This window comes from Chelonia mydas, chromosome 1 (assembly GCF_015237465.2).
Source record: "Chelonia mydas isolate rCheMyd1 chromosome 1, rCheMyd1.pri.v2, whole genome shotgun sequence".
Lineage (NCBI taxonomy): Eukaryota > Metazoa > Chordata > Testudines > Cheloniidae > Chelonia > Chelonia mydas.
In genome coordinates, this window is record NC_057849.1 from 209,308,450 (window position 1) to 209,336,114 (window position 27,665).

At 47.5% G+C, this 27,665-nt stretch overlaps 1 protein-coding gene across 6 annotated transcripts; it reads left to right on the top strand.

Moving 5' to 3' along the window:
* Positions 1–292: 292 nt before the first annotated feature.
* On the top strand, positions 293–16,061 carry LOC114019543 (C-type lectin domain family 2 member L). Of its 6 annotated transcripts, none has more exons than XR_006291287.1 (6): positions 293–423; positions 4,099–4,182; positions 4,975–5,162; positions 6,955–7,055; positions 11,120–13,011; positions 13,955–14,310. XR_006291287.1 is itself a non-coding variant. In XM_037911864.2 (6 exons), exons 1-6 carry the CDS (start codon positions 354–356, stop codon positions 11,223–11,225), a joined length of 612 nt encoding a protein of 203 aa, XP_037767792.1. In that variant the 5' UTR covers positions 293–353; the 3' UTR covers positions 11,226–11,571. The 6 variants fall into 6 exon arrangements, 5 of the variants coding, with proteins under 5 accessions (XP_037767792.1, XP_037767800.1, XP_037767815.1 ...); XM_037911864.2 differs by lacking the exon at positions 13,955–14,310 and adding an exon at positions 7,555–7,646 and having other exon boundaries at positions 6,955–7,026; positions 11,120–11,571; XM_037911872.2 differs by having other exon boundaries at positions 11,120–16,061.
* Positions 16,062–27,665: the final 11,604 nt, after the last annotated feature.

Sequence of the window (27,665 nt, forward strand, 5' to 3'; positions counted from 1 at the left end):
CCACCCTTCCCAACCCGTTCGGGAGGCAGATCGCCATTCCCCCGTGCACCGGATGAGAAACTACCGGTGCCGGACGTGAAGGGCCCGTGTCAAAATTTACTGGACCCAGGGTTTGGCCGCTACGATCCCTCCTTTGGGTGCAGAGTTGTGAGAGTCGCTGGGAAGCCCCTTCCCCCCAAAGCGCTTGCAGCCGGGATGCGGGCCCCAGCCCTGCTCCGTGTTCCAGGCTTCACTATTTACACGGCATTTGAATGGTCTGTGCTCCGGCTTCCCTTTTCCACTCGTATCCGCCCCCTGGCCTCCGCCCTGCGGGCGCCATGCAGCGGGAGACAGGGAAGCGGAAACCAGGCTAAATGTGCCGGAGCAGGGGAGACGCAGTAATAGGAGGGGGGTCGCCTCCCGCTTCCCCTGGGTGCCTCCCAGGTAAATATGCCTGCGGGATCCAACCGCCGGGGTCCGCAGCAGCCGCTCGGGACTCCGGCCGCTTCTCCGGCCGCAGCGGGGCGGCGCTGGGAGAGGGGACCCCTCTGGAGACAGAGCCCTGTCAAATGGTGCGGGGAGGGACCGGGCTGGGGACAGCTCCAGCGAGTCCAGCACCAGCTGGATCAAGCCGGGCCCAGCGGACTTGTGTGAGTGGAGAGGCGGCTGCTTTGGGGAAGGGCTCAGGCGGATCCCGCACAACCCGCCGTAGCGGCAGGTGGCGAGCCCAGCCCATGCCCTGGAGCGCCTGCAGGGGCCAGTGAACGGGCTGCCCCAGCCCAGCCCGGCCAGGGAAAACAGTCCTGAGCCGGGTGGGAGCAGCAGCCAGGGCTGCCCCGAGAGGATCGTAGCGGGCCAGGGAGCGTGCAACTGCTGAGGCAAGGGGATCCCAGTGCAAAGGCTGGGGCCCTGGGTCTGGACTCATGTACATCAGGACACCGGACCCAGAGGGAGCCAGGCCCGCCCTGGAGCCTGCCCGGACCCGCCCTGTTTCTGGGAAATCCCGTGACTGCCGTGCAAGGGAAGTAGTGGGCCCCAGGGGGCAGCAGATAAAACCGGCCTTGCCTGCACTACAGAATTAAGGTGACGTTAAGTTAAGTGGACATACAGTCACCGCAGTAACTGAAGTGGTGCGTCACATCCACACTGTGCTCCTTCTGTCTGTGGTGCCTGTCCTCACCAGGAGCGCCTCCACTCACTGAAGTGGGGCATTGTGAGGCACTCACAGCTGGAGCCCCCCCACCCCAGACTGACAGCCTGAGCTGGCATGGGGCTCACACAGCTGGAGTGTGCGGCTAGCAACACAGCAGCCAGCCTGGGAGTGCCCAGCTGGAGCCAGGGCTCTGGGGGCTGACAGGTTCTCCACACCGCAGCAGCAGCCCTGGGAGCCCCATCTGCAGGCTGGATTCTTGATGCTGCTCCCAGATCCAGGGCAGGGAGCCAACCAGCCCTGAAATTGACATTGTTGTCAGTTTCACATCTGCTATTATTTCACATTTCCTCTCTGGCTCAGGCTGTCAGCCCCTGGGGACAGGGGGCTCCAGCTGTGAGCCCAGCACAGACTATGTAAGTAACACAGTGTCTGAACGGAGGCTGCATTGCCCTAACTACGTAGAATCATAGCATATCAGGGTTGGAAGGGACCTCTGGAGGTCATCTAGTCCAACCCCCTGCTCAAAACAGGACCAATCCCCAACTAAATCATCCCAGCTAGGGCTTTGTCAAGCCTGACCTTAAAAACCTCTGAGGAAGGAGATTCCACCACCTCCCTAGGTAATCCATTCCAGTGCTTCACCACCCTCCTAGTGAAATAGTTTTTCCTAATATCCATCCATCAACCTACGCACTATGCCTCTCATGGAGGTGGAGTTATTAAAGTGACGTAGTGGACAAATTACATTGGTGGGAGCTACATTTTAGTGTAGATGCTTACAGGGTTAGGTCGTTCACTTAACTCTATAGTGTAGACCAGACCACCGCGTCCCGCTGCACACGTTGGGCCATGTTGCCAATTGCATCGGCGTGCCAGGGTCTGTGTAACTATTGTCCAAAGATGCTGCATGTGCTGGGTTGGGTCTGGTGGGATGCTCCATGTCTCCCCACCGTATGAGGCTTCCCATCAGAAAGTCCAATGGGCTATTTCAGGGGCAGCGTGAGGGATGGATGGCAAGTGCTGCCGGGCTCAGAATGCAGGAATGGAACTTCCACACTGTTGTGACAGCAGGAGCCAGTTACACATGAAATGGCCCCTTTCCCACTGTGCTCTGATCTAATGCACTGAGTGGTGCCTTACCTAAGGTAATCAGGAGAGCCCAGTGGAGAGCCCCATGCAGTTCCTCACCTGACCCCTGCTGGAGTTGCTCTGCCTCCCTCCCGCAATGGGCAATAATATACACCTCACAGTCTGTATCTGGTTCCCACAGAATCTCAGCTCAGCTCTGTTTAGCTCAGCTTTGGAAAGATGCTGTGGGACAGATGCCCAGCTGCTTTAAGTTTGGGTAGCTCCAGTGACTAGAATGGAGCTACACTGATTTACACTAGTGGATCTGGCCCTGTATCTTTTCCAGTTCTAAGCTTAAGGCGTTAAGTACACTTGCATTATTTAATCCTGGGGGAATTCTGTGCCAAAAAATTAAAAATTCTACACACAATATTTTAAAATTCTGTAAATGTTATTTGTCAAAATAACACTATTTAATCATGCCACTTTCAACTATTTTGGTAATTTATTTAAAAAATACCTATCAGCAAGGATGTTTGTAACAATATAGACACACACAAACTTTCGCCCAGGAGTAGAGAGTTATGACACCTATGACACCTATGACAACCAAGTTCCTGTTTCTCTGCCTCCTCACCCCGAGAGCCCAGCTAGGTGGCCAGACACTCACACCCCCACCGAGATCCCAGCCATGCCCCCCCAGTCCAGAAACTCACACCCCCTATCCCACCCAGAGCCCAGCTGTGGCCCCCTCAGCCCAGACACTCGCAGACTACCTTCCCCCCGAGCCCAGAGATACAGAGGGAGAAACAGCCTGATGCTGAGTCCTGGGCTTGCATGGAGTTTCCTGCACGCCCACGCTGCCTGCCTTTGGGGCGTGCTGGGAACCTTCCAGTTCCCTCCCCCAGCCTTGTCTTCTATTTGTGAGATGAGCTCTGCCAGATCCCGTGGCCCCTAGTGGTGGGCAACATCTCTGCCGCCCATTTCTGTGGGGAAAAAATAGAAATTCTGTGCGCACAACATTAACTTCTGCAAAATTCTGCATTGTGCAGGGGCACAGTAAATTCCCCCAGGAGTCCTTGTTGGGTAAATGCCAAATAATTTTGCCGCTTTGTGCTCTGGCACAGAGGAATAGCAGGAAACTTTCCAGCCAGAGCAGCAAAGTGTAAAATAGCACAGAAACTGCATGAAGCAGCAGAGAAAAGAGCAAGAAATACCCGCATCAAACACTCATTCTCAGCCTTGTTTGTTTTGCACTCTCCCTGGGGGAGCAGTTTCCTGCAAGTCCCCTGTCCACTAGCTCCTTGGGATTTGGAACAGCAAACTACAACAGACAGATAGTTGGGTCCCTCCTGGTAGTAAGTAGAGCTCACTCTCTTGAAGTTGGCGGCAGGCAGTGGGGGAAAGAGAGGGAGTCTTTGTAGGAGGAGACTGGAGGTTGCAGCACCAGAAGTTCTGGGCTCAGAGGGCAGTAGACAATGACAATCCTTACTTCCCTTACACACACCATGAACCCTTCACTGCCTTACCCATTAGTTCTGTTCCTTAATCTTTCTATTCCTCTATCTTCATTCCCAGCTCAGTCCCCTCTCCCCATGTCCCATCTCTCTCTATTTCACTATTATTATGACTGCTGAGTACTGGCATTGCACACAGTTGTTTGTAGTGGATATTTAGTCTTTTCTTTTCCTAGCTTCAGTAGCCTTTTTTTTTTTTCATTGTGGTTGTTGAATGCAGAAATTTCTACATCTGGGCTTTCCTAGGTTAACTGTCAGCTTTCCCAGATGTCCAGCTCTACTCCTATAAAGATCACAGCCAGTCATTACATCCTAAACCCCATTCTAGTACATGGATTTCTTTTAGAGTTCTTAAACTTATAGTTTTGTGATTGTTTTCAGGGCTCTGCTCAAATATCTGGTTCTGGAGGTGCACTACAGGGATTCTTGCTGTTGTTTCGGTTTTGATCTTGTGTATTCACCTTGGTAAGTATTTAAGTAATTTTAAAATAAAGTATTATTTACAACTACAGTCAAGAGAACTCCAGATTTTCATAGAGAAACCAAAACCAAATTTAGTTTGTTCATAACTCCCATTATCTGAGAGTTAAATAGGTGTCCCTTGAGAGAGACACTTCATTTGAAGACTCAGTTTCAAGACTGGAGAGGTGAAACCCATAGCAGTAGAAATGGTAAGGGCCATATGTAGTCCTGGTTTACACGTGACTTGTGAATGTGCGACCTTGTCTATTTCCAGATTCAAAAAAACACTCCTTCAGTTCACAGGCAGAAGATTTCCCTGGCCCTGACTCTTTAATTTCTGGCCCTGACTCTTTAAAAAAATGAAAGCTAAATTAATGCAGAAACTGGTGAGACTGCCAAAAAATGCTGCTCTGGCATAACAGCCAAGGCTGGCTCAGTCGAACACTGACGTTATCAGAAGTTGGGGAGATTTTTTTTTAATTTGGGAATTTGGTCTGTTGTTTTCACAAGCTGCCTTCTGGTTATAATTAGACTGTAATGTCTTTAGGCCAGGGACCAGGTCTCTCTTATGAGGTTGTTCAGCATCTCACACCCCCTAGGAAACATAAAAATGATACAGGTTCATTAAATTTAAATCTCAGCCCAGTGTTATATTTGATTTCCTGTAATATTTTCAATTGTTTTGAGCTCTTGTCTGCAGAGGGCACAAATTGAGGGCTGGGCTAGGTAGCTCCAGGAAGTCTGCTCTGGGAGATCTGACTGGCAGAAATGTGATGGTTTGTTGTTGTTTTTTAGCGGTAAACAGCTCATCAGGGAAGGGTTCTTCTGGCTCTCCTCCTCCAGAACCATGCCCTGCCGACTGGCTGTACCACCAAAGGAAATGTTACTGCTTCTCTGAGAAAGTAAAGGACTGGAACTCCAGTCAGAGCTTTTGTGCCTCACACAACAGCTCCCTAATTGTAATTGAAAGCCAGCAGGAACTGGTAAGGGAATGAAATATGATACTTTCACCCCCTCCCATCTCCTGGGATCTGTGTGATTCCCCACTCTCTCATTCTGCTATCTCATCTGAATGGCTGTAAATCCAGTCAAGGAGTGTGACAAGGTACAGTGCACAGAAAAACATGAAGATAAGAACGGCCATACTGGGTCAGACCAAAGATCCATCTAGCCCAGTATCCTGTCTTCCAACAATGGCCAATGCCATGTGCCCCAGAGGGAACGAACAGAACAGGTAATCACCAAGTGATCCATCCCCTGTCACCCATTCCCAGCTTCTCTTCTGGAGCTGCCGTCTTTAACCCCGGTAGTTAATGTTTTAGGAGTTGCCCATGGAATGCCTCATTTAACCTTTGGATTGATCACATTGACAAACGCTGGTGTCTGAAGCGACTGTCTGTGAAAACAATGTCCCGTCTTTCTTATCTGTAACCAGACATAAATTCTCTTAGAGTTACCAGGACCCACTGAGGACAACGAGCCTGGATACTTGTGTTAGCCCCAGTTTGGGAGTGAGGTAACAGTTCTCTTCCACTGAGATTTGCCATTTCTCTTGAATTTTAAATTTCAGTGCTGGGATGTTAGAAATGGTCCCACTCCAGCCCAGCTCTGAAATATAGGAAGAGATTCTCTCCTTTCCCTGATCTGTCCCTTAAATGGAGCTGCAGCAGTGAACAGGGCCCCCAAAAGCCCCATAGCCAGCCAGAAGTGAACTGCCTCAGCTGAAGGGAGCGCTGCACAGCCCCCATCCCTAACCTCAGCACAGTGGTCATACTGGGGGCAGAAGGGGAGTCTGCAGAGCAAGCTGTACTGTGGGTTCGGGGCAGCTCCATGTTGCAAAGCTGCAGGCAGCCAACCCAGGAAGGTCTTTTCTGAATTAGAGGAGGCTTTTGGGCTGTGCTTAGTTGTGCTAGGGGCCACGCTGGCCCTAGCCACCACAGAAGTTTGCTTCCCTTTGTCTCCACTCTGCCCAGACTGCACCTGTTTGTGCGGTGGCTCCTAGACGGGCAGTACACACTCCCACCCTACACCTTCACTACAGGAAACTTTGCACTGTACTGAAGCTCCTTATCTTCACTTTCAAGACCCTCTATAATCTGGTTGCTGACTGTAACTCTGCTCTCATTTTCTCCTACTTCCCACCTTGCTCTGTATGCTCCTTCCAGCCTTGTTGCCTCACTGCTCCCTTCATCTTTTTCCATGCTTGGTTTGGCACCATCTGTTTTCTTGCTTCCAACACTTGGAATAATTCCTCTCTCTTCATTCACATCCCTCTATAAAACCTACTTCTTCCAGGAATCCTTCTACTGGTCTCTACACCAATGATTTCTCCAATCTGCTTTGCCTAAACTGTTGTCCACTGTTCTGCTGATGTCACACTGTAGGCTGTTCAGGGCAGGGACATAACTTATTCTCTATTTTGTACAGTCCTGTGCTCATGAGTCTATGTAAATACTTAATAATTGTCTATGTTCATCCAGGTTCTTATAGTAGACTCTATACATCACTACAGTGTCAGAGCGCCTCCATGGCTCAGTATAAATGCTTAATATTAGTCCATGGCAGTCTTTTGAGCAGAGACTTCCAAACTGGCTGAATTTTGGGGTGCTTTTCTTTATGTGGATATCACAGGATCCACACTTATGATTTTGATGTCAGCTCTCAAGAGGTGAAAGGCTGGTACATTAACCCATAGTCCTCTGGGAGAAGGGAAAGATCATCCTTTCGTTTTCTAGTCTGGAAGAAAGATTGCTCCTTGTGGTTTTTTTCCTACAGAAATTTATAATGAAAATAACAAAGCAAGATCCGTGGATTGGACTTCGCAAGACAGGAGAAGAATTCCATTGGGTAAATGGGACTCCATTAGATACAAGTCTGTAAGTTGATATTGACTTGTATTGCCCTGGATACATGATAACAGAAGGGTTAATGAAGGGTTCCCAGAATAAGCAGAATGTATGGAGTGATTGGAAGGTAGAGTTAAAATGCTGGCGATACAAGTAGCATTGTCTCTGATGCATCTGAGATTATGAGACCACAGAGAGGATGATAGACTGGGGTTGGCAGCTAGATTTTTGAATCTGTCGTGTAGCATTGGCAAAATCATAGGAGGTGTTAAGGTGGGGAGAAAAGCTGAGAACACAAAGGAAAGAATCCTAAGGAGCAAAGAGAGAGAGAGAGGAGGAAGAGGACTTACTAAAAATGGTGCTGAAGGAGTTGTCAGGAAAGCAGGAGTGAATCCAAGAAAGCCCAAAGCTACAGAGTCTGAGAGGAGAGAGAAATCAGTGGTATAAAGGCAGCAGGCACACCAGAAAGGCTGACAGAGAAGTGCCCCTTTGAATTAGCAAATCAAAGGTTGTTTGTGACCTTGGTCAGGCATTTTCACTGAAATGGAGAGGGCTGAGGATAGACTGGAGAGCACCAAGAAGAGGAGGCCAAGGCAGCAGGAGCAGACAGCATATTTTAAGGTACATCTACATGGCACACCACTGGTGGCAGTGTGTAGGGTATGTATAGCTGTATGCTGCAGTGGAAAAGCAGGCTGTGTTCACACTGTGGTGGTGTGCAGTCACACACAGCCGTGAAAAGCTCTGGTCGGGGTGTGGCAGTGGAGAAAGGCTCCTGCAAGTCCCTACTGCCAAAGGCTTTCCCACTGCTCCCCCTCTATTTGAGCCTTTCACTATGCCAGGGTCTTTCACTGTGGTAGGGAATCCCCTTTACTGGAGCCTTTCTCCAGTGCCTTCCCCCACCATTGAATTTCTCTACTGCTGGAGACTCTCCCTGTGGCAGGTAGTGGGACACTGCTAAAGACAGCAGTGCAGACAGGGAAGGCACTGCTTGGGCATGTAGAGATCCGTATAGCGTACAAGTGCAGGTGTATTTACTTGCCTAAGCAATGCTTCACCGTTTGGGACAAGGGGTAAAAAGTGAGATGGCAAAATTTGCAGATGATACGAGACTACTCAGGATAGTTAAGTCCAAAGCAGACTGTAGATAGTTACAAAGGGATCTCACAAAACTGGGTGAGTAGGCAACAAAATGATAGATGAAATTCAATGTTGCTAAATGCAAAGTAATGCACATGGCAAAATATAGTCCCAACTATACATGTAAGATGATGGGGTCTAAATGAGCTGTTACCACTCAAGAAAGAGATCTTGGAGTCATTGTGGATAGTTCTCTGAAAACATCCACGCAGTGTGCAGCAGCAGTCAAAAAAGCAAACAGAATGTTGGGAATCATGAAGAAAGGGACAGGTAATAAGACAGAAAATATCATGTTGGGCAGCACTTACCTCAGGCGGCTCCTGGTTAGCGGCGGAGCAGGGCTAAGGCAGGCTCCCTGCATGCCCTGGCTCCGCACGGCTCCGGAAGCGGCCGGCATGTCCCTGTGGCCCCTAGGCGCAGCTGTGATCAGGAAGGCTCCGTGTGCTGCCTCCGCCCGTGCAGCTCCCATTCACTAGGAACCCCCTAACCCCCTGCCCCAGCCCTGAGCCACTCCCGTGCTCCAAACCCCTTGGCCCCAGCCTGGAGCCCCCTCCTGAACCCCAAACCCCGCATCCCCGGCCCCACCCTAGAGCCCGCTCCCCGAGCCGGAGCCCTCATTCTCTCCCGCATCCCAACCCCCCGCCCCATCCCAGTGAAGGTGAGTGAGGGTGGGGGAGAGTGAGGGGAGGGGGGAGTGAGTGAGTGGGAGCTGGGGCCTCAGAGGAAGGGCGAAACTTTGGGGGAGGGGCTGGGCAAGGGTGTTCAGTTTTGTGCGATTAGAAAGTTTGCAACCCTAACCAACCACCTGATGTTTAATTCTAGAGACTGTTAGTGTGACTGTGTGACCTGATTTCCATTTCTGGGTCACTGCAGGTGAGGAGAAGGGCGAGCTGTTAGGTAGCCAGGACCTAAGTTCCCTCTGAGCTGCACAGGCGCGCAGGTGCTCAGGGCTGCAGCGGGGAGAGATGCCTCTCCCCCAACCCTGGACCTGCTGTAGTGGGGAGAAGCGCCCTGGCCCCAAGCCAGCCGCGGACCTGCCGCAGCCCCAACCCAGCCCTGGATCTTCCATGGCCGGGGGGCAGGTGCCTCTCTCCCGGCCCCTGACCTGTCATGGCTGGGGGAGAGGCGCCCGGCCCCAACCCAGCCCCGGCCCGGACCTGCTGGGTGCCCCTCTCCCGGCCCCAACCCTGCCCCGGATCAGACCTCCCGTGGTGGGGAGAGGTGCCTCTCCCCTCCCAGCCCAGGTGCTGCTTTGGGGGAGAGAGCTGGGGGGAGTCCTCTCTCTCCGCCATAGGCCCGGGGGAGGCTGCACCCCAAACCCCGCATCCCCAGCCCCACCACAGAGCCAGCATCCCGAGCCAGAGCCCTGACCCCCAATCTTCTGCCCCAGCCCTGATCCCCCCTTCCACACACCATACCCCCTAGGCCCTACCCCCGTCACATGAAATCTGTTATGTGCACCAATATGGATGATGTCACACATCACCTCCATATTCATGCACATAACAAAATTCATTCCACACATGTATGGGAAAAATGAGAGGGAACACGGGCCAGGATTCCAGCCATTAAGGGCTTTAATCATAGACTCAACAGCTAAAATATTACCCAGAAGCAGATAGTGAGCTAGTGAAGTTCACAAAGGATTGGTGTACTATGGTGTCCTGATTTCCATTTCTGTAGCTGTCCCAGCTTTCATGAAGCTTTCATGGGTAGCCCCACATACAGCTCAATGCATGTATCTGGTCTGGAGGTCACAGGTGCCTGGAGAACTGTGACAAGGGCCACATCTGAGAAAAATGGAGCAGAGCCTAGCCAGCTGCAGATGGAAACAGCACTTCGGGGTTCTTGAAGTGTGTCAGATTCCCAGTAGCAGACGGGGATCTATAATCGCCCACAGGCTGTAATCCTCTTTAACAAATAGTGACAAATTCCCTCAGTAATGGTATGGAACCATCCCCCCAATACCCTGAAGCTCCTTTCCCAATGCATCCTTCTAGTATTGTTTCCCTTTTAGCTGACTCTTAGCCATTTTGCTCACTCTAGTCCCAAACTCAGCCAGACATTGGAAAAACCAAAGGAACGTGCACCATGTGGGCCACATGAGGAAAGACTTTGTGTGACATCTGCATATTGATGACATCGTAGCCCAAACCACCCATACACCTGTGCTGAGCAGGAAAAGGAATTCCCCTTAAATGACCTATCCGGGCAGATGAGCAAGCACCCAGAAACACCTCTTTGGGGCTGTCAGACAGGAATGGAGGAATACCCATATATAAATAGTCCAATGTGCTGACTGCAAACCCAGGCTATTCATGTCATAGATCAAAATGAAAGAAGACTTCGCAAAGGTTAAGGAGAACGTGTGGGAGACCTGAACTGGAGAGTTTTTGTGTTCTGAGGATCTGCTTCTGCTGTCACTTGCAGGACCGGCTCTCGGCACCAGCAAACCAAGCACGTGCTTGGGGTGGCACAATTCCAGGGGCGGCATTCTGGGTGTTTTTTTTTTCTTGCTTGGGGTGGCAAAAAACCTAGAGCCGGCCCTGGTCACTTGCACTGGTGTAACTTCACTTGAAGTCTCTGGAATTGCACCAGTGTAAAACTAGCATGAGTGAGGAGGAGATTCAGCCCCACAGCTTTTTAAGAAATGTAACACTAGCCGTGAATTTCCAGATATTTAGTTTGTTACAAAATTCTTATAAAATGACATTTGCTGAAATTACTAGTAACTCCATGTTAACTAAGCTTTCTGTCTGGGAATTAAATACATAATCTCTTTTATATTAAGAAAATTCCCATCTTCCCCTTTGCAATAAATTTCATGTAGTGAATTAGGGTGAAACACTGGGGGTCTCTCAAGAGGTTCTGTTACCAACAGAGGATTCCCTCGTTCAGTGGAATTATTTGATGGTAAATTTCAAGGTAACAGTTTTTTTCATTCTCTCTTGCAGGTTGGCAGTAAAGGGTTCTGGAGAATGTGCCTATATTGAATCAGCTGTGGTCTCCAGTTCTGGATGCTCATTACCCAGGGGTTGGGTCTGTAAAAAGGGCTCTTAGCTCTGTGTACTCATGCTTCACTCAGCCAATTAATGTAAAACCCAGGGTTCAGCTGTCACAGTTGAGGGCAACTGCACCTGTATGTCCCCTCAGTGATCCAGCAAGGGCACCTAGTCTCAGGCTTGCTGCATCGTTCTCCCTTCTGACTGGGGTATTTCCAAGGCTGCACAGTTGCCTGCCTTTATTGTGTTGTTCCCAGCACAGAAAGGTTGCCCAAGGACACCTGCTTGCTTTCTCCTCTGAGACAGTTAACAGGTGTAATTGCTACAGTTATAAGATACCACACAGCACTTCCTATGACAGCCCACTTTATTCTTATGGTAAAAATCATTACGGAGAAAACATTGAAAACAATAAAAGACACTACACACATGCTACTAAGCTTCCCAGAATTCACCCTAACATGGATTCTGGCAGGAGCAGTTCTTCCCTCCCCCCAGCCAACAGATTCCTTGTGGTTACAAGTTCATCACAGCTTCAGCTCAGAACAAGCTCAATAGGGCCAGTCCTTCCAACCCTACCAGAAGGATTGGGGCCTTCTGTGGACCAGAGGTCCTGTCTGGTTGCTGGATCAGGAAGAAGGCCCTGAGCTGGTTGAAAATCAAGATTTTTATCCAAAAATCTTTTTTTGTCTGTTGGTCCCTGGAGAGTCCGGTTTGGACTAGTAGAGGCGCACTTCTCCGGGTGGTGGTGTCTCTCTGGAGATAGTACAACCTGAGCGAATGTACCTAATTACCCCCTACTGTTCTCTTATTTATCCGTCCCATGGAAACACATCCATTTCCACAGTAATACGGACAAAGTTACATTTTAATACAGTGGACCCCCAAAGGTATTCACCTCTTTCAGTGAGGTCTAACTTAGTTCAATAAAGTTCCTTCAGGATATTGTAGGAACTTGTCAGTCTGTTATATCAACAACATCTTGAAAGCTATAAATGCAGTGTAGCCTCAGTACATTTACATACATTTCAAAGCACTAACAGCTGTAGATTAGCAAAATGTCTTCCCAAAAACACTAACCCACAACCACCCCACCTGGATTCAGAAAGGAAGGAGAAAAATCTATTAGCCATGAACTGAGAACTCAGCCAGAGTTAAACAAGCTGGTGTGCTGTGAATGCTGCTTGTCAGTCTCATCTCATTGATTCCTTGTGCTCTCCCCCTCCCACCAATCTCTTTGGTGTATCCACCTGTTCTTTCTCATCCAATAGTGAGCGTATGTCTATACTGCAATCCGAAGTGTGACTGTAGCACTTGTAGACATACCCGAGGTAGCTTTGATCTAGCTAGCTCAAATTACAATAGTGATGCAGCCACAGCAACCCGGGCTGTGCAATCCTGCTGGGGCCCTTGGGTATGCAGTTGAGCTGCTAGCCTGTACTGCCACAACTTCTGTGCTATTGTTACACAATCTAGTGAGATCAAAGCTACCTCAAGTATGTCTGTGCTTGCTGCAGCCTCACCTCCGATTGCAGTGTGCCCTTAGAGTCAAAGCTCCTTGGCTAGCTAGATCAATCCATCTTTTTGTCATGTTTGTGCGGTGCCTACCCCAATGGGGCCATTATCTCTAGGCATTATCGCAATACAAATAATGAATACTACTACTGAGAGTCACTTTCCAACCTAGGCCGATCAGAGGAAGAGATTCAAATAATTCCTGGAACCACATATGTTTGTAGCACAAGATTCAGTTCAGGGGCATCTCCTAGGGTCACTTTCTTTTGACACCCAAAGAACATGTGCTGGGGGAACAGTCCGAAGGGCTATTCCAGTCCAGCAGTAAAGTTTAAGGTAGGCAGGGTATGTTCCCATCCAACCCTGAGCTACCTACGAATGGAATCTTAGGTTTCTGAGTGAGGGCTTGTCTATGCTACGGGTGCTACAGTGGCAGCGCTCCAGCTATGCTGCTGGATCACCACAGAGTAGAGGCTTCCTACATTGACGGAAACCGGTTTTCCATTGACGTAGGTAATCTGCCTCCCCAAGGAATGGTAGCTAGGTTGATGGAAGAATTCTTTCCAAGCACCAGGGGTTAGGTCGGTTTACCTATTGTGCTCAGCAGTGTGAGTTTTTCACACCCCTGAGCACTGTAGCTAGGTTGAGCTAAATGTTAAGTGTAGATCATGGCTCAGGATATGAATCTACTAATTTCTCTGTTGAGATAGTTGTAAGAATAGCGAGGGATAAACGAGAGCAAGGTGGCTGTCAAAGTCACTCACAAGGGTCAATGTCGACGTGGCCCAGCCAATTGATTCTAGCTGCTGGTGACATTTGACTCTTACGGTAAGAAACCATTCCAAATCAGCTATCAGCAGTTGGGAAGGATCAGGAGTTACCATTAGTCTGAGAAGACTGAAAGTCCTCTGATGTGAGAGAGGTCTGAAGAAAAATATCAGCTTTCATTTTAAAAATAATTTTCCTTTGACGAGCAGTGGCAATAGAGTCAGCCCAGAGCCCCGCTGGCAGTTTGTCACGGAATGTGTTTCCCAAAGTCCATGGAGCCAGTTCTTCAGCTGGTGCAAATCAGTGTAATTCCATTGACTCAAGTGGAGGTGTGCCAGTTTACGCCAGTCGAGGATCTGGCCCCTTGTGTGCTTTGGGGTTCCCTCCACCCACCTCTATAGGTATGGGGGTTAGTCTTCGTGAGCTGTGACACCATGCACATGGGGTTTTTTTGGAGGGAGCCCCCGGACCATTTTATAAAGTTTGTATGAAGCCATCAGTGAGTGCCAGCTGGTTAGCGAAAAGCAGATCTCTTGATATTCTCATTTGTTAAAAATGTCTCTGTTTTTCCATGCGTGTAAAATTATGTCTTGTTTTACAAACTGTTTATTTACAGTATTTACACTGCCAATTTCCCCCCATAATGGTCTGTTTTTACTATTCTCTTTGCCTGGTCTATTTTTTTCAATGTATTTTTCTTTATTTTATTTGTTTAGTTTAAAGTTTATTTGCTATTTGGTTTTGTCCATCATATGTACAGTAACTCCACACTTATCGTCATCCCAGTTAATGTTGTTTCGTTGTTACATTGCTGATCAATTAGAGAACATGCTCCTTTAAAGTTGGTCAGTGCTCCCTTATAATGTTGCTTGGCAGCTGCCTGCTTTGTCCACTGCTTGCAGAAAGAGCAGCCCATTGGAGCTAGTTGGTGGGGGCTTGGAACCAGAGTGGACTGGCAGCCCCCCATCAGCTCCCCTAAGTTCCTTGTGTGGCAGCCGCCCAGCAGGCTATCAAGTGCCGGGCAGTTCAGCTGTCCTGACCCCCTCTGCCGTGTGCTGCTCCTGCCCTCTGCCTTGGAGCTGCTCTCAGGAGCCTCCTGCTTGCTGTGGGGGGTGGGGGGTAAGAAGAGGGGTAGTAATGTCAGGGTGTTCCCCTCCCCCCACTTCTGCCCCCCCACTCCTGTACCCCACCCCACAGAGCAGGAGGGGGACACAACAGGGCTCAGGACGGAGGGAGCTTGCTGGCAGCAGCTGCTGTCTCAACTTGCTGATCTACTTAAAAAGGCAATGTACTTAGAGTGTGGTCAGCGTACCTAAAGGGGCAATGCGCGTCTCTCTCACACACACACATGGTGTGTCTCTCTCTCTCTCTCACACGCCCGCGCGCGCACACACACACGCGTGCGCGCACACACGGTGTGTGTCTCTCTGTCTCTCTCTGTCATGCTGTGTCTCCTCCCTCCATTCCTGCTGCCTTGTAGAGTGTGAGGCTACATTAACAATGTGTTAACCCTTGAGTGACCCTCTTTCACCCACTGACTCCACCACCTCAACCAAGCTTCACAATCATCATTGCTGTGTGCAGTATTAAATTGTGTGTTTAAAATATAGTCTTTTGTTTGGAAAAAAAAAATTCCCTGGAACCAAATTTCCCCTCCTCCCCGTCAACATTAATTCTTACAGGGAAATTGGATTCACTTAACATTGTTTCACTTAAAGTAGCATTTTTCAGGAACATAACTACAGTGTTAAGCGAGGAGTTACTGTATAACATTGGCAGTTTGGTAGGGTCTTTACAATGACAGGACAATATGTAAATGTCCTGGAGTTTATGATTTCAATACCTTTAGTGACTTAAAGTTATAAAAAACAAATTTTCATATAAAAAGTCTAATAATTTGTAGCTTTAATAATAAATACAAGCACATTTTTTTTTATCCTTTGGACACAAATACCCCTCTGAAGGGGAAAGTAGTGCAGCTGTGCTGAAAGTTTTTCTGAGGAATACCTCTACAGCAAGTAAAAACAACGAGGAGTCCTTGTGGCACCTTAGAAACTAACAAATTTATTTGGGCATAAGCTTTCATGGGCTAGAACCCACTTCATCAGATGCATGGAGTGGAAAATACAGGAGCAGGTATAAATACATGAAAAGATGGGAGTTGCCTTACCAAGTGTGAGGTCAGTCTAAAGAGACAATTCAATTAACAGTAGGATACCAAGGGAGGAAAAATAACTTTTGTAGTGGTATTGAGAGTGGCCCATTTCAACAGTTGACAAGACGGTGTGAGTAACAGTAGGGGGAAATTAGTATGGGGGAAATTAGGTTTAGGTTTTGTAATGACCCAACCACTCTCAGTCTTTATTCAGGCCTAATGTGATGGTGTCCAGTTTGCAAATTAATTCCAGTTCTGCAGTTTCACGTTGGAGTCTGTTTTTGAAGATTTGTTGTTGAAGAATTGCCACTTTTAGGTCTGTTATTGAGTGGCCAGGGAGATTTAAGTGTTCTCCTACTGGTTTTTGAATGTTATCTACAGCAAGTAGATAGTCCATGTATGTGTGAACATGTGTTTTGTGAATTAATTAATAAAATTCTCATCACTTTCAGATTATTGGATGATACTATTCTATCATTATTTATATGTCTAACTTAGTTGTTCCCCATGTGTTGCCATGAAAATTCAGAAACACATCTAAGTCTTAAAGTATTAAAGTGTATTACACAACATATTTCAGAGTAGCAGCCGTGTTAGTCTGTATTCGCAAAAAGAAAAGGAGTACTAGTGGCACCTTGGAGACTAACCAATTTTTTGAGCATAAGCTTTCGTGAGCTACAGCTTACTTCATCGGATGCATTCAGTGGAAAATACAGTGAGGAGATTTATATACACACACAACATGAAAAAATGGGTTTTATCATACACACTGTAAAGAGAGTGATCACTTAAGATGAGCTATTACCAGCAGGAGAGCTGAGGGGAGAAAACCTTTTGTAGTGATAATCAAGGTGGGCCATTTCCAGCAGTTAACAGGAACGTCCGAGGAGCAGTGGGGGGTGGGGGTGGGGGTGGGGGGGGAATAAACATGGGGAAATCGTTTTACTTTGTGTAATGACACATCCACTCCCAGTCTCTATTCAAGCCTGAGTTTATTGTATCCAGTTTGCAAATTAATTCCAATTCAGCAGTCTCTCGTTGGAGTCTGTTTTTGAAGTCTTTTTGTTGTAATATTGCGACCTTTAGGTCTGAAATCGAGTGACCAGAGAGATTGAAGTGTTCTCCGACTGGTTTATGAATGTTATAATTCTTGACATCTGATTTGTGTCCATTTATTCTTTTACGAAGGGACTGTCCAGTTTGACCAATGTACATGACAGAGGGGCATTGCTGGCACATGATGGCATATATCACATTGGTAGATATGCAGGTGAACGAGCCTCTGATAGTGTGGCTGATGTGATTAGGCCTATGATGGTGTCCCCTGAATAGATATGTGGACACAGTTGGCAATGGCCTTTGTTGCAAGGATAGGTTCCTGGGTTAGTGGTTCTGTTGTGTGGTGTGTGCTTGCTGGTGAGTATTTGCTTCAGGTTGAGGGGCTGTTGTAGGCAAGGACTGGCCTGTCTCCCAAGATCTGTGAGAGTGATGGGTCGTCCTTCAGGATAGGTTGTAGATCCTTGATGTTGCGTTGGAGAGGTTTTAGTTGGGGGCTGAAGGTGACGGCTAGTGGCGTTCTGTTCTTATCTTTGTTGGGCCTGTCCTGTAGTAGGTGACTTCTGGGTACTCTTCTGGCTCTGTCAATTTGTTTCTTCACTTCAGCAGGTGGGTATTGTAGTTTTAAGAATTCTTGATAGAGATCTTGTAGGTCTTTGTCTCTGTCTGAGGGGTTGGTGCAAATGCGGTTGTATCGTAGAGCTTGGCTGTAGACAATGGACCGTGTGGTGTGGTCTAGGTGAAAGCTGGAGGCATGTAGGTAGGAATAGCGGTCAGTAGGTTTCGGTATAGGGTGGTGTTTATGTGACCATGGCTTATTAGCACCGTAGTGTCCAGGAAGTGGATCTCTTGTGTGGACTGGTCCAGGCTGAGGTTGATGTTGGGATGCAAATTGTTGAAATCATGATGGAATTCCTCAAGGGCTTCTTTTCCATGGGTCCAGATGATGAAGAGGTCATCAATGTAGCGCAAGTAGAGTAGGGGCATTAGGGGACGAGAGCTGAGGAAGCATTGTTCTAAGTCAGCCATAAAAATGTTGGCATACTGTGGGGCCATGTGGGTACCCATAGCAGTGCTGCTAATTTGAAGGTATACATTGTCCCCAAATGTGAAATAGTTATGGGTGAGGACAAAGTCACAAAGTTCAGCCACCAGGTTTGCCGTGACATTATCGGGGATAGTGTTCTTGACGGCTTGTAGTCCATCTTTGTGTGGAATGTTGGTGTAGAGGGCTTCTACATCCATAGTGGCCAGGATGGTGTTTTCAGGAAGATCACCGATGGATTGTAGTTTCCTCAGGAAGTCAGTGGTGTCTCGAAGATAGCTGGGAGTGCTGGTAGCATAGGGCCTGAGGAGGGAGTCTACATAGCCAGACAATCCTGCTGTCAGGGTGCCAATGCCTGAGATGATGGGGCGTCCAGGATTTCCAGGTTTATGGATCTTGGGTAGCAGATAGAATGCCCCAGGTCAGGGTTCCAGGGGTGTGTCTGTGCGGATTTGTTCTTGTGCTTTTTCAAGGAGTTTCTTGAGCAAATGCTGTAGTTTCTTTTGGTAACCCTCAATGGGATCAGAGGGTAATGGCTTGTAGAAAGTGGTGTTGGAGAGCTGCCTAGCAGCCTCTTGTTCATATTCCGACCTATTCATGATGACGACAGCACCTCCTTTGTCAGCCTTTTTTATTATGATGTCAGAGTTGTTTCTGAGGCTGTGGATGGCATTGTGTTCTGCATGGCTGAGGTTATGAGGCAAGCTTTTCCACAATTTCAGCCCGTGCACATCGGCGGAAGCACTCTATGGAGAAGTCCAGTCTGTTGTTTCGACCTTCAGGAGGAGTCCACCAAGAATCCTTCTTTTTGTAGTGTTGGTAGGAAGGTCTCTGTGGATTAGTGTGTTGTTCAGAGGTGTGTTGGAAATATTCCTTGAGTCAGAGATGTCGAAAATAGGATTCTAGGTCACCACAGAACTGTATCATGTTCGTGGGAGTGGAGGGGCAGAAGGAGAGGCCCCGAGATAGGACAGATTCTTCTGCTGGACTAAGAGTATAGCTGGATAGATAGACAATATTGCTGGGTGGGTTAAGGGAACCATTGTTGTGGCCTCTTGTGGCATGTAGTAGTTTAGATAGTTTAGTGTCCTTTTTCTTTTGTAGAGAAGCAAAGTGTGTGTTGTAAATGGCTTATCTAGTTTTTGTAAAGTCCAGCCATGAGGAAGTTTGTGTGGAAGGTTGGTTTTTTATGAGAGTATCCAGTTTTCAGAGCTCATTCTTAATCTTTCCCTGTTTGCTATAGAGGATGTTGATCAGGTGATTCCGCAGTTTCTTTGAGAGCGTGTGGCACAAGCTGTCAGCATAGTCTATATGGTATGTAGATTGTAATGGATTTTTTACCTTTAGTCCTTTTGGTACGATGTCCATCTGTTTGCATTTGGAAAGGAAGATGATGTCTGTCTGTATCTGTTTGAGTTTTTTCATGAAGTTGATTTCCACTCCATACGGCTAAATGCCGTGCCTTGCATAATGACAGGTTTCAGAGTAGCAGCTGTGTTAGTCTTACACTGATGAGCAGTTACACAAGTAGTTCCATCGCAGTCTCCCATATCTTAGGATGAATGAAGTAATTTAATATTAACTGGAGCATGGACTGGAATTCAAGTCAACCCCTCCCAAGTGAATGCCCTAACCATCAGCCTATAGAGTTAATCTCACTCTCTCTGGCCCTGTAAATATTTAATTATTTGATACAAAGTGGAACAGCTTCAACAAGAGAAACTGAAGAAGTCACACCCCAGAATATGCTATAATAGCCCAGTGTCTAGGGCACTTGCTTGTGACATGGGAGTACTGCGTTCAAATCCATGGTCCACATTAGGCAGGGGTGGCATTTGAACCTGGGTCTCCCACACCCAAGTGACTGCTTTAATCACTAGACTTTGGGGTAAGGGCAGTGGCACTTCAGTTTTTTGTGAGGAATGGCTGACAAGATGTAGGCACCTGACTTGCAGAGGGGCAGCGCTTAAGCCACACCCTTCTCCTTCTCATCTCCTATTGGTTAACTTAAGTGGCTCCCTGCTCACCTTGCTGACTTCGGAAGGGTCTTTGCTTAGGGAGTTTGGGCACCTAGCTTGGGGCTGTGGATTCTGCTAGGTGGCATGGCACCGAAATGTTAGGTGTTGCAATGCTAAACTTGAGTCCCCTTTCTGGATCTAGCCCAAATTTTCTACCCCATATATGCAAGGGCACATTTTCAGATATTTCAGTTTACTTCAAAGCTATTATTTTTTCCTACTTAATAATGGAGACATTACAGGATAATCCTTTGCTAAGTTTCCCAGACTTGTTGTTTGAGTCCCCCGCCCCCCCCCCCAACACCATTATGATTTTTTTGTTTTTAAAACACAATTAAAAAATATATAGTGTGCTGGAGGGGGCTCTCAGCTCCCTGGTAAAGTTATGCCATGAAAGGGAAAGTAGGGCTGATTTCTATGCCTCTGATGGCATCACCCCCTCTTTGGCTAATGTTCGAAAGTCACTTCAGAGAAGTGTTATCCTGGGGGCTCAATAATACTTCTGAAGATCCAATGTATTGTCCTTATGGAATGAGCAGATTGCAACAACCATCAGGTAATTTACTAAAAATTTCCTATGGAAGGAGACCTCTATGCCTGAGAGAGAGAGAGAGAGAGAGAGTCTCTCTCTCTCTCTCTCTCGGCTAGGTCCAAAGATCATCAGTGTAGGTCATCACTTGACTAGGTATAGGAGGCAGACTCAAAACTGATTGGATGGCTGATGAAGGACTAACCCCCACGTTCCACAGCCTCCTCCCGCAGTTTTGTTCTGCCTCCTCTAGATATTGGCAGGGCTGGGGGATTCAGCACCTACTGCAAGAGAGAGAATAATAAAAATAAATTTAAAAAAATGAAGAGTTGGGTTTTTCTCTTACCTGGAATTACCACAGCCCTCAACCCTGCATGCTGAGATAACAGGCTAGGAGGAAGTGGAGGAAGGTTCATATAGGAGCCCAAGGCTGCGTCCTGCCTGCTCGGTGTCCCTGCTATAAGGTGCAGAAGGAGAGGTTTTTGCCTCGTGTGCTCCAGCTGCCTCATCTACTGGGTCAGAAAAGTTTCACTTAGACTGTCTGACCCTGATCCAAGAACCAGTTCTCCAGGAGTTTCTCACCAGTGGGGCCGGGGAGCCTGACAGCCTGGCCCAAACATCTCAAAGGATGATGGAAAACTGAAGAGAGCCTTTCAGCTGCTGGAGGTTGTTATATCAAAGGGCAACGGCCTGGCATAGGGAAACCATCAGGAGGCCTGGCTGAATCTGCCACAGGCACAGCAAGGAGCTGCCAGTGAGACCATTTCAGGTGTATGCCCTCTCACAGCGTAGGTCTTATGACTCCCATCCCTTCCCTCACCGGGAATTCTGTTTCCATCCCTTAGCCCGAGGGGAAGTCAGGAATCCTGTATGGAGGGGAGCAGAAGAGACTCTCCCCATCAAGAAGAAATTCCTTCTTGGGCTAGGCACCTTTAGCTCAGAGACCACCATCTTTCGAACCCTTGGCAGCAGCTGCAGTGCCCCCTTTCAGCATAGGTATCAAATATACCTCTGGCCCATGAAAGAGTTTATTCGCTTCCTGTGAATCTTTGGGCTTGTCTATGCAACCCTGGAGTCTGCTCTACCAGGGTGTGATTGGTAGAGTGCACCAGTGGGTTGTGCTTTGACTCCCCCATGTAGGCGCTGCTAGTGTGCCTTGGTGTGGACGTGGTTTAAACATGTAGTGCAGGGGTGGGGAACTTTTTTGTGTCAGGGGTGTGACGGCTCACCCGTAGTGGGTGGAAGACCCAAGCTTCCCCGCCCCGGGCGAGTGAATTGAATGTATGTGGCCCATGAGCCAGATGAAAATGAGCAAGGGGCGGGATCTGGCCTGTGGGCCATAGGTTCCCCACCCTTGATTTAGTGCATGACAGCAGGGTCCACACAGGGGAGTTAGAGCACAACACAGTGCTGTACTCTACAAATCACAACCCCCTAGTCCAGACTCCAGCACAGCAATCCAGCAAAACCTCATGTACAGGTGTAGACCATCTTGATGGCATTTAACACAGGCATTAGAAGCATTAGTCTGGCAAAAGCTGTTACGTGTTCAGGTGAGCGGAAATATCACCAAAGAGCCCTTAAGGGTACTAAGAGATGCCAGGTATCAGAAAATAGCAGTAGCAGTCACTAAAAGCTAAAATAATTGTGACTACCAGCATGGTTTATCTTTATCTATTTCTATTTTAATAACTTTTGCTGAGTGTGGCCCATGATATTCTATGATTTTATGCCGCAGGGCAGGCTATCAGGTAAAGTCTGCCATATGAAATGAATAGGACACCCCTGCACAGGCCTTCTATCCACTCTCAAAAGAGCAAAAATAAAGAGATTTCCATTAGCAAAAGAGGTTTTCAGGATTCCTCATCTGACTCAGGCTACCAGTCCCCACATCTCCTAAAGAGTAAAATTATAAAAGGGGAAAAGGGTTGAAGAAATTACTTCCAAAACAGGAGAAAACTGACCTGTTCTTCTGGGGACAGCAGTTCCTGTGACTCATCACCAGAGGGTGCCAGAGCTAAAGATTCTGCTCAGTAGGTATCAGTGACACAGGATAGGGAAAGACAGGAGAGAGGTCCTGGAGGCCAAATTTATGCAGCTAGGTAAGAGCTTAAAGTCCAGGACCTCCATAGTACCATTCTCTGAAATGCTTTCAGATCCATGCGTAGGGCCAATTAGGCAGAACTGCAGAGTCTCAATGAGTGACTAAGACAATGGTTTTGGCAGGAGGGATTTAGGTTTATTAGGAACTGGGGACCCTTTTAGGAAAGGAGAAGGCTCTGTAGGAAGGATGGGCGCCACCTAAACCAAAATGGAACCAGACAGCTGACATGTAAAATTAAAAAGGTCATACAGAAGTTTTTAAACTAAGGGCTCGGGGAAATCCGTTAGGTGTGGAGGAGCACATGGTTCAGACAGGGAAGGATTTATTAAAGAGATACTCTATATCCCTTGTGGGAGGGATAGCTCAGTGGTTTGAGCGTTGGCCTGCTAAACCCAGCATTGTGAGTTCCTTGAGGCGGCCATTTAGGGATTTTGGGCAAAAATTGGGGATTGGTCCTGCTTTGAGCAGGGGTTTGGACTAGATGGCCTCTTGAGGTCCCTTCCAACCCTGATATTCTATAATTCTACATCCAACTACACTGGAGAGGATAGAAGTTGATAAAGTACAGGTAGGAACTGAAGAGGAACAGTCAAATGAAAAAGAGTCCCATTCAGTTACATCACATGAAGGCAGACAGCTAAATATTGACAAATTTTGTAAGTGCTTGGTATACAGACACTAGAAATCTACATACTAAAGTCTAGTCTACACTACAAACTTAGGTCAACAGAAGCCGCCTTTACGTTGACCTAATGATGTATACATCTACACTACCAGGTTTCTTCCTTTTACCTAATTTGCCTGTTACATCGACTTAATTACTCCACCTCCGTGACAGGTGTAGTGCTTAATTTGATGTTGATGGGTTGACAGAGAGGCCATGTAGACAAAGCATTGTGTAGGTTGACTGAATTGGCCAATAGGCAGTGTCCCACAACGCTCCGCTGTAACCACTCTGGTGATCATTTTGAACTACGCTGCACAGAGTACACAGGAAATAGCCCTTCCCCTCTTAAAGCCCCAGGATCTTTTGAATTCCCATTTCCTATTTGTTTAGTGTGGAGCGCTCATCAGCCCAGCTGATCATGGTGACTCAACACCCCAAACGCCCTCCTGCCTGGAGTACGCAGGAGGTGGTGGATCTTATTGGTCGGTAGGGAGAAGAGCCTGTGCATGCAAAGCTCCAATCCAGCCATAGAAGTGTCAACATCTGTGGAAAGATTGAACAGGGCAGGGGGGACAAGGACTACACCAGGGACACACAGCAGTGCCACGTGAAAATCGAAGAACTTTGGCAGGTGACCCAGAAGACAAGGGAGGCAAACAGTCATTCTCGTTCTGCACCACACACATGCCGTGTCTACAAAACTACATGTGATTCTTGGTGGTGAACCCACCACTACCCCCAAACACAGTGGGATACCTCACAGGAGTCTTGAGTCCCGGGCCATTTCAGGCAACAAGAAGGAGGACATCGTGCAAGATGATGATGAGGAGAATGGGAGACAGGCGAGCAGGGGATCAATTCTCCCTGAAATCCAGGAACTATTTAGTCAACGACTAAAAAAAAAATTAATTGCGATTAAAAAAATTAATCACAATTAATTGCATGATTCCATTTAGTTATATATTTTTGGATGTTTTCTACATTTTTGAATATATTGATTTCAATTACAACACAGAATGCAAAGTGTACTGTGCTCACTTTATATTTATTTTTGATTACAAGTATTTGCACTGTAAAAAAACAAAAGAAATAATATTTTTAAATTCACCTAATACAAGTACTGTAGTGCAATCTCTTCATCATGAAAGCTGAACTTACAAATATAGAATTATACACAAAAAACAACTGCATTCAAAAATAAAACAATGTAAAACTTTAGAGCCTGCAAGTCCACTCAGTCCTACTTCAGCCAGTCGCTCAGACAGACACATTTGTTTACATTTGCAGGAGCTAATGCTGCTGGCTCCTTGTTTACATTGTCACCTGAAAGTGAGAACAGGTGTTCTCGTGGCATATGTATGTACTCCGCATGGCCCCGCTGTGCCTCTGCTGCCACCACCTGTGTGGCCATGGCTACACTGCTATGTACACTCTTGCGAGCTCAACGAGAGCTAGTGTGAATATGTGTCCAATAGTAAGCATGGGCACCAATTTTTCCAGGTGATGGTGGGTTCTTGCCCCCGGCCCCGCCCCTGCCCTCCTCCCATCCCAGCCCCTTCCCCAAAGTCCCTGCCCCAACTCTGCCCCCTCCCTGCCCCTGTTGGACCCCTTCCCCAAATCCCCGCCCCGGCCCCGCCTCTTCCCGGAGCAGGCCGCATTCCCCCTCCTCCCACCTCCCTCCCAGCGCTTGCCGCCACGAAACAGCTGTTTCGTGCAGCAAGCGCTGGGAGCTAGGAAGAGAAGCGGAGTGGCAGCGCACTCAGGGGAGGAGGTGGAGGCGGAGAGGAGGTGAGCTGGGGTGGGGCGTGGGGAGCTGCCGGTGGGTGGAGAGCACCCACCAATTTTTCCCCGTGGGTGCTCCAGGCCCGGAGCACCCATGGAGTCAGCGCCTATGTGAGTAAGAGAATCACACCCCTCGCTTGTAGTGCACAGCTTTCATCTGAACTGGCTTCATCTGAAGGATGATGCAGGACCAGTGTGGACTAGACTCAACTTTCTAGTTAGTGGTGTAAGCAGAAGATTGATCTCCTCTGAGCCATGTACCGTATACACAGGATGTCTCATTAGAAAGACATCCAATGACCTCAAACTTTGGATTAAAATGGATCAGGATTCAATCATCTTGGCTTGAGCATCTCTCTGACGATCACGATGCACTAGTCAGGAAGAAGCAAGAGGTAAGTTTAAATTAGCTGTCAGGAATGGATTTAGAGCCATTGAAAAGGTGCAGGAGGAAGAACCTGGAGCCCTGCGCTCACCAGACCCTATCTGTAGAGTTTTGTGACAAGAGGTGTTCATCTTTACATTGCTGCTCACACTCTACTGTCTTCTGTCTTCTCTTTGCCTTCGCACACAAGTGAAGGACACATTTTGCACTCACAGAGGAAGGTGTCATCTGCAGGCACTAGTCCTGTGTCCTGTGTGACCAGTTGGAGCTGGTCAATATGCTAAAGCCAGAGAACTGTTAGGAGACAGCTCACATGTAACTGTGTTTGTTAGACACTCACCAGCAAAGTCACAAACACACGCTCTGCTAGCTCTCAACCCGCTACAGCCCATCCCTGTAGCAGTAAAGGCCCAGACACTTACCACTTGGGCGTAACCAGAGACAATGCATCATCTGCTCTAGAAAGGTCCAGCTCCTTTTAATTGTTTCAGTTTCATAATAAAAACTGTCTAAAGACTGTATCCCTCAGAGGCCACATTTGCACTGTCCCTCTGTCTCACAGCTACAGAGAATGTCAATGCTGGCCTAAGAAATTGTTTTTACATGGAGAGTGGCACCTTTTACTTTTAATTATGTCATTTCTTTTTCGGCAGACAGTGCAGAAACATATAAAATTGGGATGAAATTTTGGCCCATTTGGAGCTCCCATTGACTTCAGCTGGGACTAAGATTTTACCCTTTGTGCTTTGTGGGTCAAGGGGTCTCTTGTGAAGTCTCCAGTCTCTGTTCTCTCAGGCTGTTTGGTTAATAATTTCTGTGATTGAGGGATGGAGTTTCCTGTAAAGCCAGTGAACACTGCTCCTGGGTGGCTAGGGGGACTGATTCTGCGAGGCACTTCCTCCCAACCTGGGGTGTTTGTGGGCATGTTCTCATTCCCCTTCAAGGAATCACAGTGTTGGCCACTGGCATTATTTTTATGTGGTGTTCTTCTGAGATGTTGGGGGGAATAGATGGGGGTAGAGAAGAATGTGCTTTTCAGCAAGGTGGCAACTAAAGAGCAAAGACTTCCAGACCAGGGGTGGTCAAAATCATCTGACCAAAACATTTTTCTATGGGATAATGTGGTTTTATGAAAACCAAGTTTTTCCACAGGCAAATGTTGAAATCAACAACATTTTCCCATTTTCCAACCAGAAAATTCAAAACAAAAATTCATTTCGAATTGACATTTCAATACAAAATGAACATTTTCATTGTAACTTAAAGGTTGTGCTTTTGGAGTATTTTAGTTCTGGAAAACAAAAAATGTGTTTCATTCCCCTCCCCCCCCCCCCTTTTTTTTTAAAAATCTCTCTCCCTACACTGGAAAATGTTGGAAAATGGTAAGGACGTGTGTGAAAGCGGTTTTGGTTTCCAAACATTAAACCATTTAAAGTGGAAAGGAAATGAAAAAAATCATTGGTTTTTTAAATGTAATTTTGTTTTAAAAATCCCTGCAGAGAATCCAACATTTTTCAGTTGAAAAACTTCAAAAGGGAATATGGGTTTTCTGGTCAGCTCTGTTCCTGAGTTAGGTTGCAATGACTTGTTTACAAATAGAGGATGGAAAGTAATACTGGGAGATTTAAAAATGTAAAGGATTATTGTAGACTAGACAAATGGAAAAGAGAACAGAAAGATCCATAATTAGAGGCAGGCTGGACTAAAACAATCTGGGGCCTTTGGTTTCCTATGACATGGGCCCTTATGGCTCCACCCCAATGACCCTGATCCTGCACTGTGGGCCCACCCATTTGGAATGGCAGGAGTGTGGGGAGGGGTGGCTCAATGCCTTGTAGAGACAGAGGCAGCAGCATGAGGTCCCCTTCACCTCCCAGGCGCAGCTGCAGAGGCCCTATCCTGGATGACCAGCGGGGATCCCGTCTTCTGCCTAGGGATGCATGGGCAGCAGCAGGAGGCCCGCAGTGCGAGTCTATTGCACAGTTCTTCTCCTGAACAAGTTCTCTGCAGCGATGGTGTTGACAGAGTTTCCTGGAACAGTGAGTCTTGTAATTAACACCCCACAGATCTGCATGATGTGGTTCACAACAGGCTGGCTGTAGATTCAAGCAGATGTCCCTGCATAAGCTACACTCAGGTCACATTTTCAACATTTTCTTCACAACAAAGAGGGCTAGAAACTTTTTTTTAAAAAAACGAAAGCTGAGATTTTGATGTTATCACATCACTCCAGGATCCAAGGCCCTGGGTACTGGCCTCTTGTGCCTGTATGCTGATCTGTCCCTGACTAAGCAGTGAGGAAACATCCAGTTGGGATGTGAGTTACAATGAGAGATGAGGAGAATAGTCATTCTGAACAATGTTCAGTGCTGCCATAGTTATATCCCCTTTCTAATTGTGAAATTTTTTTTCAAAGAGAATATAACCTTCTAAGTGACATTACAGAAATAAGGCCAGATACCAAGCCTGTACCT

Excerpts from the sequence above, each read along its gene's own strand:
- LOC114019543 (XM_037911864.2), top strand. The coding sequence starts at position 354 with ATGTGCCGGAGCAGGGGAGACGCAGTAATAGGAGGGGGGTCGCCTCCC. Across the intron at positions 4,183-4,974 it reads GATCTTGTGTATTCACCTTG|CGGTAAACAGCTCATCAGGG; the intron begins GTAAGTATTTAA and ends GTTGTTTTTTAG. Across the intron at positions 7,027-7,554 it reads CAGGAGAAGAATTCCATTGG|GCATTTTCACTGAAATGGAG; the intron begins GTAAATGGGACT and ends GACCTTGGTCAG.